Here is a 16,286-nt window from a genome sequence, read left to right on the forward strand (position 1 = left end):
GCAGGAGTGAATGGTGCAAACCTAACAAGATATTTACATGGAGTTATAGTATGTTCCTCTGATGCAACAAGCAAATGCCCTTTAACATAAAATGAGTGGAATGAGGAAACCTGAAGGCAATTAGGAATGACATTTGGAACTTGGCAGCTGTTGAATGATAGTAGGGAATGCTATTTGGGATTGGCAGTTGGGAAAGGCAGTCGGAACCAGGCAGTTGCAATAAAACTGTTGGGATTAGTGGTTAAGAAATAATAGGGTGAGGATTTGGAGTATGACAGCTGGGATGAGCATAGCAGTGATGTGAAGAAAAAAAAAGGGAGAAAGCAATAGAAGAAAGAGCAGAGAAAGGAAAAAATGGACTGTGAAAACCCTCTGGCAGATAAGCGCAGGTTTTGGTAATTCTCTCTCACTGCATTGAGTGTATGAAAAATTTTAATTGGCATCTGAGCCATCTTTGGTTAAAATCTAAAAATAAGAACTATTTCTATTCCCTCTCCCCACTGAATGAATTCTGCAACAATGTCCCAACACTCTGGTGGTGCAAAAGTGCAGGAAAACTGTTTAAATAACTGTTGTTGGGACAGTGAGCAATGGTAGCAAAAGTACCTTGTGCCCTAGTAATCCCTGTTGCTGGGGATTGTTGTTATCAGCAGATGAAGGACAAAGCAGCCCTTGCATGCCCCCAGGATTTGAGGGAGGGCATGCACGGAGGTACCTCATTTCCTGCAGGTGAGGGACAGAGGGAGAAAGAAAGAGGTAGGAAGCTGAACTCAAAGACTATGTTTGTTGATGATGAGAGTATGGGTGGGATTCTTCACACCAGCACTTTGTATTGGAGCCTCCTGTGATTTTTCTCTTGGTTCTGTTAAGTTTACAGCCTGCCTTATGAAGGCGCTTCAACTTACTAGACCAGCATAATGGTCCCTTATGTCCTTAAAGTCTTTTTGAAGCCCCTACATAAGCCAGCACCATACTGGGAGTTCTCCAGGACATGGGGAATGGGCTGATATAACCAAGACAGAAGGAGGGTTAGGACCATGGGACCAATGGAGGTTTCACCGCAGTGAATTTTACAAGTACAAAGGAAGGAAGGCTGGCTGATGATTTACTTGGGGATTGGTCTTGCTTTGAGCAGTGGGTTGGACTAGATCTCCTGAGGTCCCTTCCAACCCTGATATTCTATGATTCTATGATCCAAGCCAAATACTCCAGCTCTCGGTTTAGAGGCAGCTCCCCAAGTGCTGAGGGCTGGAGGCTCCAGGTCGGGGATAGGAGCAAGATCCGGCGCCGGGTTTTGCTGCAGCCGCGCAGTGTCGAGGGCTGGATGGAGGCGCCGAGTCAGGGGGCGGGATCCGGCGCCGGGTTTTGCTGCGGGCGGGGCCTGGCTCGGGATCGGGAAGTTGCTGAAGTTGGCGAGTGAGTGTCCGGGCCCCGCGTCGGCTCCGGCTTCTTCCTGCTGCCCGGTCGGTGCATGATGGAAGCAGCATGGCCTCCCATCTCTCCCTGACCCAGGTAACGGCCTCCGGCCCGGCCGCTTGGGACTCGCCCTGCCGAGCCACGGGGTCCTTCCCCTGCGGGGGCCGAGGCCTGCAGTGCCCCTCGCGGCGGGGGGAGCGGGGCTGAGTCCTTCGGCCCCCTGTGCCGGTAACGCCTGGCCCCGTGCCGTGCGCTCCCCCGGTAATCCCCGTCCTCGTGCCCCCCCACCCGGTAACCCCTGCGCCCGTCCCTTCCGGTAATCCCTGTCCCACTGTGCCCTCCGGTAACCCCTAGCACCGTGCCGTGCTTCCCTCCCAGTAACCCCCGTCCCTCCCGGTAACCCCCGTCCCTCCCGGTAACCCCCGCCCCACCGCGTCCTCCGGTTACCCCTGGCACCGTGCCGTGCTTCCCTCCCAGTAACCCCCGCCCCCCCCAGTAACCTCCGTCCCTCCCGGTAACCCCTGCGCCCGTCCCTTCCGGTAATCCCTGTCCCACTGTGCCCTCCGGTAACCCCTAGCACCGTGCCGTGCTTCCCTCCCAGTAACCCCCGTCCCTCCCGGTAACCCCCGTCCCACTGTGCCCTCCGGTAACCCCTGGCACCGTGCCGTGCTTCCCTCCCAGTAACCCCCGCCCCCCCCCCAGTAACCTCTGTCCCTCCCGGTAACCCCTGCGCCCGTCCCTCCCGGTAACCCCCGCCCCACTGTGCCCTCCGGTAACCCCTGGCACCGTGCCGTGCTTCCCTCCCAGTAACCCCCGTCCCTCCCGGTAACCCCCGCCCCACCGTGCCCTCCGGTAACCCCTGGCACCGTGCCGTGCTTCCCTCCCAGTAACCCCCGCCCCCCCCAGTAACCTCTGTCCCTCCCGGTAACCCCTGCGCCCGTCCCTCCCGGTAACCCCCGCCCCACCGTGCCCTCCGGTAACCCCTGGCACCGTGCCGTGCTTCCCTCCCAGTAACCCCCGTCCCTCCCGGTAACCCCCGCCCCACTGTGCCCTCCGGTAACCCCTGGCACCGTGCCGTGCTTCCCTCCCAGTAACCCCCGCCCCCCCCCCAGTAACCTCTGTCCCTCCCGGTAACCCCTGCGCCCGTCCCTTCCGGTAATCCCTGTCCCACTGTGCCCTCCGGTAACCCCTAGCACCGTGCCGTGCTTCCCTCCCAGTAACCCCCGTCCCTCCCGGTAACCCCCGCCCCACCGTGCCCTCCGGTTACCCCTGGCACCGTGCCGTGCTTCCCTCCCAGTAACCCCCGTCCCTCCCGGTAACCCCCGCCCCACTGTGCCCTCCGGTAACCCCTAGCACCGTGCCGTGCTTCCCTCCCAGTAACCCCCGTCCCTCCCGGTAACCCCCGCCCCACTGTGCCCTCCGGTAACCCCTGGCACCGTGCCGTGCTTCCCTCCCGGTAACCCCCGCCCCACCGTGCCCTCCGGTAACCCCTGGCACCGTGCCGTGCTTCCCTCCCGGTAACCCCCGCCCCACCGTGCCCTCCGGTTACCCCTGGCACCGTGCCGTGCTTCCCTCACAGTAACCCCCGTCCCTCCCGGTAACCCCCGCCCCACTGTGCCCTCCGGTAACCCCTGGCACCGTGCCGTGCTTCCCTCCCAGTAACCCCCGTCCCTCCCGGTAACCCCCGCCCCACCGTGCCCTCCGGTAACCCCTGGCACCGTGCCGTGCTTCCCCCTCCCAGTAACCCCCGTCCCTCCCGGTAACCCCCGCCCCACCGTGCCCTCCGGTAACCCCTGGCACCGTGCCGTGCTTTCCTCCCAGTAACCCCCGTCCCTCCCGGTAACCCCCGCCCCACCGTGCCCTCCGGTAACCCCTGGCACCGTGCCGTGCTTCCCTCCCAGTAACCCCCGTCCCTCCCGGTAACCCCCGCCCCACCGTGCCCTCCGGTAACCCCTGGCACCGTGCCGTGCTTCCCCCTCCCAGTAACCCCCGTCCCTCCCGGTAACCCCCGCCCCACTGTGCCCTCCGGTAACCCCTGGCACCGTGCCGTGCTTTCCTCCCAGTAACCCCCGTCCCTCCCGGTAACCCCCGCCCCACCGTGCCCTCCGGTAACCCCTGGCACCGTGCCGTGCTTCCCTCCCAGTAACCCCCGTCCCTCCCGGTAACCCCCGCCCCACCGTGCCCTCCGGTAACCCCTGGCACCGTGCCGTGCTTCCCCCTCCCAGTAACCCCCGTCCCTCCCGGTAACCCCCGCCCCACCGCGTCCTCCGTAGCCTCTGCGCCCGCTCCTCCCGGTAATCCTCCAGGTACCCCCGTGCCCGCCACGCCCTCCGGTAACCCTCTCCCGGTAACCCTCAGTAACCCCCGTCCCTCCCGGTAACCCCAGTCCCACCGCGCCCTCCGGTAACCCCTGTGTCCGCCGCCCCTCCCGGTAATCCCTGTCCCGCCGTGCCCTCCGGTAACCCCTGGCACCGTGCCGTGCTTCCCTCCCAGTAACCCCCATCCTGCCATGCCCTCCCGGTAACCCATGTCCTCTTCCTTCTGTAACCCCTGTGCCTTGTTGCATTTCAGCCCCATCTCTGTAACCTCTGGCCCTGTGCCTTGCCTTGCGCCCTAGTAACTCTTGCCTTAGTTCTGTGCCCCCTTAAAACTCGCATTCCTACTTTGTGTCCCCTTTAAAACTTCTTCATCCCTTCCCTTCTTCTATGCCCCCAATAATCTCCTCTCGCTGTGTTCCTGCATGATGCCCTTCTGTGTTCTCCTGAGGAGATGCCCCTCCCGATGTCCAGTATCTGGTGGTGCCGGGGAGGTGAATGGTGGACCACGCTGGCCCTCCCTGAAGCATTGCCCTAAATGTGGATTACACTGTGCAGTGGTACATGGTCTAGTTTGTATTGATCTGGGCTGAAAGGATCTGTAGAGCAGTGGTTCTCAACCAGGGTTCTGGGGGTCCCTGGGAGGCTGCGAGTAGGCTTCAGGGGGCCCACCAAGCAGGGCCATCATTAGACTTGTTGAGGCCCAAGGCAGAAAGCCAAAGCCCGGGGCCCCAAATCCTACCAACCAGGGCTGAAGCTGCAGCCTGATCAGCTTAGCTTCACGGGGTCCCCCTGTGGCATGGAGCCCTGAGGAGTTGTCCTGCTTGCTACCCCCTAACTGTGGTCCTGGCTTTAATATGCAGAAAAACAGTGGTGGCACAAGTGGGTCGTGGAGTTTTTATAGGATTGGGGCCAGGGGGGCTCAAAAAGAAAAAGGTTGAGAACCCCTGCTGTAGAGAATAAAGTTGAAGTGTTCGGCATTGGGAACAATAATAGGATGTGATGATGTATGTGATTTGGGGGGGGGGATTTGTGTCTTCATCTGAAACGTGGAAAGTGATGATGATTTGATGAACTAAAGCTGTTCTCAGACTGTGGGTTATGATCCCATTTTAATGGGGTCGCCAGGGCTGGAGTGAGACTTGCTGTGGTCCAGGGCTGAAGCTTGAGAACACGGGGGTGGGGAAAGGCTGTTCCTCATTGCAGGAGTCAGAGGGGTGGTGGCTCTTGTACTGAAGTAACTCTACAGTAGCATACTCCCTTGAGTTATCACAGTTATCCATGTAGTTCAGTAATGAGAACCGGTGGCCCCTCAGACTGCTACATGGCATAAAATTAGACCTAGTGTATTGGTCTACAGGTGCCACTCCATGCATGTTGCTCAGTTCTTGGAAGCAGTAGGCTCTTAAAATCCATCTTGCTCGCAGAATTGTGGAGAGATGGTGTGACGGGCACATGTGTGCCTAAACCACAGAGAAGGTAGCAGTGACCTGCCTTAATTCTTGGTGAGTTGTTTTCCTTTAGCAATATAACAGCAAGAAACATATATTTAAGGTAGGCAAGAGATTTGGGTTGTAGCATTTCAACCTTTAAAAAAGGCTGCTCTTTGGCTTGCAAAAAAGCACATGGAACATGTTCAAAATTAGCATTTTCCACTGATTTTCAAGGCATGTAACAACCCTTGATTCAATGGGGGAGGGGCAATGACTGGGTCATATGGTTTAGGTAATTGTGCCTGACCTTTCAAGCGTGGACTGATCTCTTAAGCTGACCCCATTTATTAATTTCTTCTTCTTCTTTGTTTTCAAGCTATTCCAACTCCTCTCCAAGTAATTAGCAGGTAGCTTGAGAGTATTAGACCTTTAAAGGGTGGTATAAAAGTATTGACATTAATAAGTGGAGATATCATGTTAAGTGTTCTTTAAATTCAGATAAGAACATGAGCATGTTACTGAAGAGTAAACTCTCTAGGGGGATTGACCTGAAACCTTACTTCTTATGAACTATATTTTATTTACAAAATAGCAAGATGATGTTGGACTGTTCACTTCAGAGTGAAATGGTTGAAAGCTGTTGTGCCTTTTGATCTGGGTATTTGGAGTGGTGGTATCTATGTTGTATACTGGTTGAATGTGGATAGTTAGAGGAGATAAAGGACTAACCTGGTGAGAGCATTCAAGCTTTGAGAAGTTTGGCACCTTTCAGGGTTTAGACAAACTTCTGACTAATGTTTTCGTCTTCTAAATGTATTGCCTGAATACTGGTGAGGATTTCCAATATTTGGAAGCCTTTGTATGGAGTAATGAATACTGTTGAGACTCTTATTCCCTAGATTTTCTACTGAATAAGATATGTATTGGAACTACTTGGCTTCTCTTTATTTTGTCAGTGAGAAATTTATATTCTTGTAGTTCTTGTAATTCTGAAGCACACCTATTAGGGGTCAGACATGCTATTCAGTACACAGGATACAGTTGTTTTGTTTAGCTAGGAGAGCTTTATAGTCTCTTATAAATGTTGTTTGTTCATTTACCAGTGCTGATAAATACCAACATGTGCTTAGAATTACTAGCCTTTTATTTATTTATTTTTTTGGTCTGCTCCTGTGTGCTTAGGGTAACTCAGCTTTGTAATTTTCTCACTCTGTCTGCACAGTTGGATACTCTTAGGAAGGAAAGCAAGTTCTGTCATGAAAGCAAGAGATTATGATGGGTATGTGTGAATTCACTGGATGCTCACAGTTCAGTTATTTTGGGAAGCTGAAATCAAGTGCTGTAAAGTCACTAGAGAAGATGTGTAAATATCAAGTGAAACTGCCCTCCTGAAGTGTTGTTTTACTTTAAAATTTGATATATTTCAGGTACCAAAAAAGTTTACACGAAGAATGGAGACAGAAGAATTGTTCAGACACTGACTTAAAAATGCTTCAAGGAAGGGTTATAAAAGAATAACTCCAGTTATTGTGTGGCTGAAGGCATAGGGCCTTTTGGCAAAAAAGAGACCTGGGTGTACATTATAACCACGTCATGTAGTATGATTGCTTACATAGTTCCTCTGTCCTTCTATACATACAATGTGATCATTTCGCTATAGAATGTATGTACTTCTAGTTATCAGGAAGTAAAATTGTGAATAGAAATGTGATGGATTATGAGAGGACTTTGGGGCTAACTTTTCTCAGTCTCTTGGATTCTTGTATAGTATAAATAGCAGGTATAGGTTTACTCAGCTTAATTGTTGGCATCAGTTTTACATGACAGTTTATTTTTGTTGTTTTTTGCATTAAACGAGGTTCTGAGTTCATCACATTTTTAAACTAGAACAAGTTTCTTCAATGCAGATTTAAACCTAGGAATTAGGATGTATACAAGAATTGCTGACAGACCATAAACTATAGTATTGTGAGAGCAATCCTATATATGAAATGCTACAATGTCATGGCTGAGTTTATTTATTTATTTTTAAAAACATCTTACATAAAATTGCAGTGTCGTGGAATGAGACAAGTTAATTTTATACTGTAATGCAAAGAGAAACACACTTTAATCTTTACTGAGAATGAAATAAGAGAGCAAGAAACCAAAAAAGATACAAAACACATGCAGTGTACATGAGAGAAGAATTGGGACAATATCTAGTTAATGTAAGTATAATCCAGAGTCTCTATATATCTTAATTTCTCTCTCTCCCTCCCTCCCGATTGTGGTCAGTGTAACCGGGAAGTTGGATGTTCCCAAACTGAAACCAGGCTAGTCTCAAATGGTTTAGCGTCTGTAGCATCTCAGAGAGTTTTCCATCCTTGGTGTTAATAAAGTGCAGTTACAATATTTAACAACATTTCCCAGCAATTAAATAACAGATTGCATTTTGGTGTCTAACTCAGAGTGACAAGTATGGTCTGTAACTAAAAACCTAAGATATATTTTTCCATAACCTCAATTTCAGCTGTTAAATATGTAAAGGAAAAAAGCACTGCAAAGTCAGAGTAATTCAGAAATGGTAATAAAATACCTGCAGAGCGCATGGATATATTTCTAATAAGAACACTGTGAATATAGTTTGTTGGAGTGTAAGAGAAATTCTGGAAGGTGTTTTGTTTCTACAGAACTGGTTTACATGTAAACAGCTGACCTACATGCTTGCCTTGCATGCTGAGTCCTTTTTTTGAGGGGCATGAGAAGGAACCTCTCTGTGGATTCAAGTGTGCTCGCTCCCTCACTGCAGCTGACCTGCAGATGAAGTCTTATTGGTTCTTTAGGGTACAATATAAATTTTAATGATCTGGGGGTCTTGAAGGAATAACTTGCAAAGAAAGATCAAAGGTCTAAGTGCAATTCAGAATAAGTTGTACTTTGTTTTGATGACCTGAAGGCATTATGTTTTTAAAACAGTTGCTCTTTATAACAGGTGTACAAATGACTAGTTCAGCAAAACTGTCTTACTCTGCTGTGATAAGGCAAACTTTAGCCATGGCTGTGAGACCCAGGTTTGCCATGATCCATGTTTGTTCTATTTTTATTGTCCCAGTGTATGGTGGTTTATGTATTTGTTTTTGTTTTTAAATATACAGACACTCTGTGTGCTTTGTTGTGGGGGAGAGCGCTTATAGATAGATAAGTCTTGTTCTTATTACTTTGCTTGCTTTAAAGATGTGCACAGGTAAAAGTGTGTGTGTGTGTGTGTGTGTGTGTAAATTTAATGTTGGATTGAGAGTCAAGGTAAGCCCTCCAGTTGCACAACAAAAATGTTACGGATAGTGACAGTTGCACTAGTTCCAGCAATGTGCTTTAACTTGAAACTCCTGTTTTAGGGACCCGTATGGCCCATTCAATTCTTGGTTTCTCCACTGAAACTAGCAAGATGTGATAATTGTAATGTTGGTGTTAATGATGTGGATGCTAAGAACTTATTTATTGTAAACTCTGAAAGAACGAGTGACAAGGTTTTGCTTTGAATCAATGACTTAGACGTGAAGCATTCTGTATTCCATATTTAATGCCCAGATCTGTTTAGCTCTCTCTACATACTGTTCCCCACCTTGGGTTTGCCACACGCTTTCCCCCTCCTGCCCATCCCAGAATACCTCACTGCCCAGCGTGCCTCTTTGGTTCACCAAGTGCATGTGCAGAGCACAGCTGGTTAAATGAAGGATAGAGCTGGTTAGGAAATTTCCACTGATTCAGACCTATTGTTCCTTTTTTTTTTTTTTTTTTTTTTTTTTTTTTTTTTGCACCTAGTTGGGGAGCTAAGCTATAGATGTCAGAAAACAAAAGTAATTTGATACACCTATCTAGTTTCCTCAAAACTCAAATTAGGGTCATGACAAATAAGGGCAGTAATGTTTTGGTCTAAACTTTCAGAAGTGACTAGTGTTTTGGGGTACCTCCAATTTTGGGGTAAGTAACCTTAAAGATATTCAGAAAGTTCTGACCTCCTACTCTCTGAGAATCAGGCCTCTTTAAGGTGTCCTAGGATAGGGACTCAAAGATTACTACTTTTGAAAAGTAAGGCCACTGTTTAAGTTAAAGCTTAAACAGTGTCCTATGTATGGTGTCACTCTGGGAATGGGAGGGGAGGAAGAAAGAGAGGAGGAAACTGGGAGTGGGTCGGAACTGGTTATTTAGCTAGACAGAGAAACACAAATGTGTGTGGGGAGGGCAACATTTTAAAAAGGAAGCACTTTCAAATGTTTCCTTTGCAGAAGTTAGTAAATATTTTTCTTTTAAAAATGACATTGTGCCAATTTTGGAGACTATATTAAATTATGATGTGAAACAAGAGATTTTGTCCTACTTCAAGTGCAAATCTCAGTATAAAATTAAATATGGTGTCACTATTGCATCTATAATTATACATACAGTTTGTGGCATAATGCAGGTCTCTGGATAGTCTTGCTGAGTACGAACCTGGATGTGTAATTATAGAACCCTTGGGTACCCTTTACTGTTGGAACACATTAGCAATAGGTTTCATGTTAATATATTTCAACAAACTAGCTATGCCAGGGGTGGCTAACCTGAGCCTGAGAAGCAGCCAGAATTTACCAATGTACATTGCCAAAGAGCCACAGTAATACGTCAGCAGCCCACGCATCAGCTCCACCCCTCCGCCCCCCCCCACCGCTCTCAGCACCTCCCGTTCACCGGCAGCCTGATCAGCGCCTCCCCCTCCATCCCGGCACCTCCCGATCAGCTGTTTCATGGCATGCAGGAGGCTCTGGGGGGGAGGAATGAGGGCCTGGCAGGCTCAGGGGAGGGGGCGGGAAGGGGTGGTATGGGGGCAGAGCCAGGGGTTGAGCAGTGAGCCCCCCCGGCACATTGGAAAGTTGGCGCCTGTAGCTCCAGCCCCAGAGTCGGTGCCTCTAGAAGGAGCCGCATATTAACTTCTGAAGAGCCGCATATGGCTCCGGAGCCACAGGTTGGCCACCCCTGAGCTATGCGGTAATATGCACCTGCGGTAAAGCTAACCAGTCAACTTCCTTTTTCTGTATAAAACTCAGCCATGTCTCTCATATACCCAATAAATCTGCAACATGACAAAATTCAGAATTTTGTTTTACTATCTGGCATTAAGACTGTGTGTCATTTTGGCAAGAGTAAGGGAGAACCCCCGCAGTTCGTCTCTCAGTGAAAGTGCTCTGTGTACACTGTGGAAAACTATGCAAATCTCTAAGGTTTCTTCCCCCCCCACACACACACCATTAGAGGGTAAAATAACCACTTAATGTAGATTGAAACAGGAGAGCAAGTTGCTGCATCAGCCAAAGAGGAGAGGGAGCTGTCTGCTTTTAGTGAGCAGGAGCTGTGCTCACCAACACCCCCCCCCCTTACCTTAATCCCTGAAAACAATATTGAAACCTTTAGAGTATATTAATATTAAGTAACATTTAGTCCACTTTTTCATTTTAAGTAGGCTTTATAGTCCAGCATTGATTATTGTGGTGGTATGGATGAGGGATTGCATAACAAGAAATCAAAACATGGTTAACTTGCATAAGAGATGAAGAATGTCATTACACTGTCTAAATTCAGTTGCAGAAATGCTCTAGTGCAGGGGTCGGCAACGTTTGGCACGCGGCTCTCCAGGGTAAGCACCCTGGCGGGCCGGGCCAGTTTATTTACCTGCTGACGCGGCAGGTTCGGCCGATTGCGACCCCCCCCCCCCACTCGCCGTGGTTCGCTGTCCCGGGCCAATGGGGGTGGCGGGAGGCGGCGCAGGTGAGGGATGTGCTGGCCGCGGCTTCCCGCCACCCCCATTGGCCCAGGACGGCAAACCGCGGCCAGTGGGGGCTGCGATCGGCCAAACCTGCCGCGTCAGCAGGTAAATAAACTGGCCCGGCCCGCCAGGGTGCTTACCATGGCAAGCCGCGTGCCAAATGTTGCCGACCCCTGCTCTAGTGCTTCAGTAGTGTACAGTTGAGTTATAGTGAAGTAAAATGAAAGTTTTTCAAATCTTTTTTAAATGCACTGTGTATATTGACATTGTTAAGGCTATAGTGAATCTTTGTTTTAAATAAAGATTTCTGGATTGGTTTGATGTTGAGAATTACCTCTGGCCTATAAGATTCCACTGTAACTTTTTTTTATCCTTTTGTATTTAGCATAAAAATTAGAGAAATGGGCAGAAAACAGTAAAATGAGACTGATTAGAAAAATGCAAGTGAATATATTTAGGAAAAATTAATTCAAGACAAACATGTATGATGGGAACAAGAAAAATGGAAAGCAAAAATATTAAGCTGCCTTTTCCTAAGTCTACATAGGACTAACGAACATTGTGAGGGTGGGGAAAATGGCCTACCCCAGTCTAAAATACAGTTCCCCTGTTTCTACCACTGATAGGGCTTCACTGATACAAAAAAAAAAAAAACAAATTTTTTTTTCCTGATGTAAAGTCTCTGAGATGATAGTGGACAGCAAACTAGACATGAGTTGTCTATCATATGACAGCAATGAAAGCCAATCCTTCAGATACTTGTACAGGGTTCTCCAGACTTTATCCAAGCCACACATTTAAATATTTGGCCTTTCTTACAAGCACCTGAAGTCTGAAGAATCCTGTACAAATATTTGAATATTATAAGAGTTGCAGGCAAAGTGGAATTATGTAGCATTTTAAAAAGGAGGTGAACTAGGCTTAATAGGATGAAATTAGGAAGGGAAAATTTTAGGCTGAAAATCAAGAAAAACATCCTGAAGCTGAGCTGTACTTGGCTATGGTATAGGGTAAGGGAAGCGTTGGGAAACATTTTATCTTTAAACACTTCAAACTACAGTGCAAAACAATAGAATAGAGAACTGTCCTACGTTGCCAGAGAGAGAGAGGCTGACCTAATGTTTTTTTTCCCCCCTCTCAATTCTATAAACCTCTACAGAGTTGTACTAGAGAAACCCAATAGAGTGTAAATACTCTTTAAAACTGATTTTTTTGGACTTGCAGTTAATTTTGGGTGAAGACTCCTCAGTTTTCATATGTCCTTCACTTGTATCAATGAGCCTGATTAATCAATGCATCACAATGCCTGAACAATCCACCACTGTGGAAAAGATATCTCAAGGGGGAGAGCCACTGAGAGGTTTATTCAGAAGACTAGTATATCAAATCTCTTTCCTGAAGCTTAATGTGGAGCCCCATGGAAAGGACAGAAACTGACTGCAGGGCTGGTTCTTTCTTCCACTTTTCCTCTACATTACATAAATGGAGAGCTGGCGCACTCGTTGTTCTTTAAGGAATACTACTTTAGTGTTCTGGGTCTCTTTCAGCACTGGGAAAAGTAAGCAGTGTTTGCTCATTTCTAGATTATGCAATCTTGGAATGATGTGGGTCTGGAAGTACTAATATTAATCTGGCATGCCTTCACGTGGAGGCAGAATATAGTATTTCAGTCTCGCACTGAGATAGATGGAGAAAACTACAAAATATTCGCTTGTTTGGTTTCTTTTTTCATGGGTAGATGGCGTTGGTGTTCCTTTACTTTCTGTTGGACGGAGGCTAAGGGGGAAAAACTGTTTTAATGACTTAAAATACACCCCTATGTAATCGTGGGGGTGATGGTGATGGATTAAAACCATGAAAGGCTATAATGGGCTGATTGACTGAAGCCAGAAAGACACAGAGACAGATGGCTATAAAGCTGGCCTTCGTTTCCTAGGTTAGGACTCTATAAGGACCAGACATTCTCAACGCAAACTGTAATCTTTGCAGGGTAATTACTGGAACAGATGTTAATGTTAAAGTAATTAATTTTTAATCGAATTTACAATAGTATATTTTAATTTTTTATGTACAGTGGGATCTGACTATTCACACTGAAAATGAGTCCACAATTTCCACTCTGCAACTGTATGTGCCAATTCCAGTAAAGCGAAGAAGTGTTACCCGGCAAAATTCCTAACTGGCACTGAAGAATTCAAAATACTCTTTATAATATATTGATGCAAGGAAAAAGCTACAGTACACAGGTCATCTTCTGTTACACTCGCCTTTTTGCTCAGTATTCTTTTATGGGAAAACTATGAAGTCTGTTGCCAGTAAAATGAAACTGTCTTCCAAACTATCCACTTTCACAGGAAATTCCATTTCCTGGGGTTGTACTGATATAATGAAAATGAGCCCCAAAATCAGAAATCTAGAGAAATTTTATTGGCTTGTACTATGAGTGTTGAATGAAAAGATTATTTTGAGTTTAAGTGTTTGTAATTCCATGACCTGAACATGCATGTGTTTCCTGTCCAAGACTAACAATGATAGGTTTGGCTGGAATAGTGTTTTGCTGAGCAGAAGGATGACATTGTTTTGTAGTGCATCTAGGTGGGGCAGATTAATGGTCCCTCCCTTGGGGGAGAGGAAGGGGAGATGGGACAGGAAAGACAAATGAAGACTTGATGCCTTAAAACACTCAGTTTTGTGGTTTTTATTTCTTCTTTGCACTCGCTAGATAGTTTTGTTCCAGAATTTTGTTTGTAATTTTAATTTGGTTGTATTTGCAAACTATTTTAGGGTTCCTGTGGATTTGACCCGAATGAGATATTAAGATGGGACATGTCTATATTATAAAATGTTTAGTTGAAGCAACACAAATGTAGCCACCCAGATTTTAGGCTTACTCATTGACAATGGCGTATTTCAAACCTTTACAGGCAACATTTTAAGCTGTCTGTTTGAAACTAGGTGTCTTTGAGTGGAAAATATCATATATGGACTACAAGTATAACACCACATTTTTTAGCTGCAGCCAGCAAGAAAGATCCAATTTAGCTGTGATCAGTGTGGAATACTGAAAACTTTGTACGTTAATAGAGAATATAGTACTAACCTCTCTAGTCTGTCATGCTGACCAATATTGTCTCATTGTTTACCTGTTCTCGCCATCTGTCTGTTTCTTGTTTTGTACTTGCATTGTAATTCCCTTGAGGCAGGGACTGTGTTTTGTACAACATGTAACAGTGGGGTCCTGCTCTATGACTAGGGCTCGTAGGTGCTACAGTAATAAAAATAATACAGTTTTGTAAACATTTTCAAATCTCCCAGCAGTGAAGTTCTCTGAGCATTAGTGCAGAAGTAAACTAGGCAAGCCCTCATCAAGCTGATACAATTAACAGTTTATAAATTGCTTGAACACGGTGTCCCTTGTTAGATATTTGCTAGCAGATTAAGCGGGAAAAGAAATTCATAGTAAATAACATCAGTGACCTAACAACACCAATGTTCTAAAAACATTTCTTAAAGAAGTCAGTCTAGCAACATCCTTCTGTACGTGTTGTCTTATATTTCCGGAGTCAGTTTAAAAGTGACTCAAGGAATCTAACTTAAATCCTAATGGGGCACCTGGCCATAAAAAGATCTGAGGTAGCAGGATACTGGGTGACAACTCTGACTATTGCTGCCAATACCTTCAATCCAAACCCAGTGGTCTGAATTCAACTCTTGCTACAAATAGTTGGGTTACGGGGGGCGGGGGAATACACCTCTACCCCGATATAACACGAATTCTGATATAACACAGTAAAGCAGTGCTCTGGGGGTGGGGCTGCGCACTCCAGCGGATCAAAGCAAGTTCGATATAACGTGGTTTCACCTATAACGCAGTAAGATTTTTTTTTTTTTTTTTTTTTTTTTTGGCTCCTGAGGACAGCGTTATATCGAGGTAGAGGTGTATTCAAATGTTAATATGTCACTAAATAAGCATACTTTCCAAATAGTTTACTTAGTAACTCGATCATTTTTATTTAAATAGAAATAAACAACTGGAGAACACTATGTTTTGATTCTTGAGCCTCACTTTCTGGGACATCATAGTTGGTCCCCAATAGTTGGATTTCTGAACAAGGAAACTTCCTCCAGTCATCTGTTTCTACTGTGGTCAGGAAAAGTGGACTTTAATAAACAGCAGTGCACCAAATAGATCCTTTACTCTTTTAATCAATTTCTCCTTACAATGGAAACAACCCCGCAAGGCCCCAAATATTGGCTAACCACTGGGACAAAGAGGCTACAGTATAAAGTGTTACTACAAGAGAAATAGATTTACACTTATAATGCCCATCTTAGTAGTAGTAGTAGTAAAATATTTCCTACAATTGCTTACATATTTTTGTCAGTGTCCAAATTGTATGCAAGTTTACAAGACTTTTAAATCTGAAATTAGAAATACATGCTATAATTATAAACACTTTGGGTCAAGTCCCACTCACATATGCACATGTTTGAGGTTGCAAGATTAGTCATGTATTTGCATTGTACATGGAATGAATAGTATTTCTGGTTTGTAGTTAGAGGAAATGGTTTTCTGCTTTCTTACTGATCTGTGTAGGTGCTAGATTTACAGTGTGGTCAGCACTCCCAGTTAAGGATAGTAAATATAACCCATTATCCATTTGTTGATAATACTAGTTGTACACCTTACAAAAATGTGCTCGATCAGCATGTCTTAGGGTATGTCTATACAGCAACTAGATACCTGCACCTTGCCAATGCCAGCTAAGTTGGGCTTGCAGGGCTCAGGCTACGGGGCTGTTTTACTGCTATGTAGACTTTTGGGCTTGGGGTGAAGCCTGGACTCTAGTGCCCTGGGAGGCAGGAGGGTCCCAGAGCTTGGGCTGCAGCCTGAGCCCGAAAGTCTACACAGCAATGAAACAGCCCCGTAGCCCAAGTCCCTTGAGCCAAAGTCAGCTGGCACGGGACAGCTGCTGGTATCTAGTTTCTGTGTAGACATACCTTTCAGGGCATAAACATCTAATAAAACCTACAGTTTTGTTTCTTCCTTCAGGATAAAGGAAGGGCAGTCCCCAAAACATAATAGCCCTCTCCGGCCTCCCCAACATTTCTCAGACAAACACATAGAAAAAGAGATCTGCTTTGCCCCAGAGTCAAAAGTCTCACGACTCAGACTTCCTTGGTTTAGTAGGGGAAGTGAATTGAAGGCCTTTTCCTGAGTATAACATTTTATGGTTTGTGAAGTTAGCTCAGGCCTGCCTAGTACAGGGTGGAGCATTCCCACTGTAAAACCCTGCCTGTGCCAGACCTGTGTAAATTATGCCCACAATGGTGCTGTAC

General features: G+C 46.3%; 1 protein-coding gene across 1 annotated transcript in view; it reads left to right on the forward strand.

The window, feature by feature from the left end:
* The first annotated feature begins 1,379 nt into the window (after positions 1–1,379).
* EPS15 (epidermal growth factor receptor pathway substrate 15) overlaps positions 1,380–16,286 on the forward strand; it is a 114,196-nt gene continuing 99,289 nt past the window's right edge. Inside the window, exon 1 of the mRNA XM_054036805.1 lies at positions 1,380–1,512. Coding sequence (XP_053892780.1) covers positions 1,486–1,512 — 27 coding nt within the window. The 5' untranslated portion in view covers positions 1,380–1,485. The remainder of the gene's footprint in view (positions 1,513–16,286) is intronic.

This window comes from Malaclemys terrapin, chromosome 8 (assembly GCF_027887155.1).
Source record: "Malaclemys terrapin pileata isolate rMalTer1 chromosome 8, rMalTer1.hap1, whole genome shotgun sequence".
Classification (NCBI taxonomy): Eukaryota; Metazoa; Chordata; order Testudines; family Emydidae; genus Malaclemys; species Malaclemys terrapin.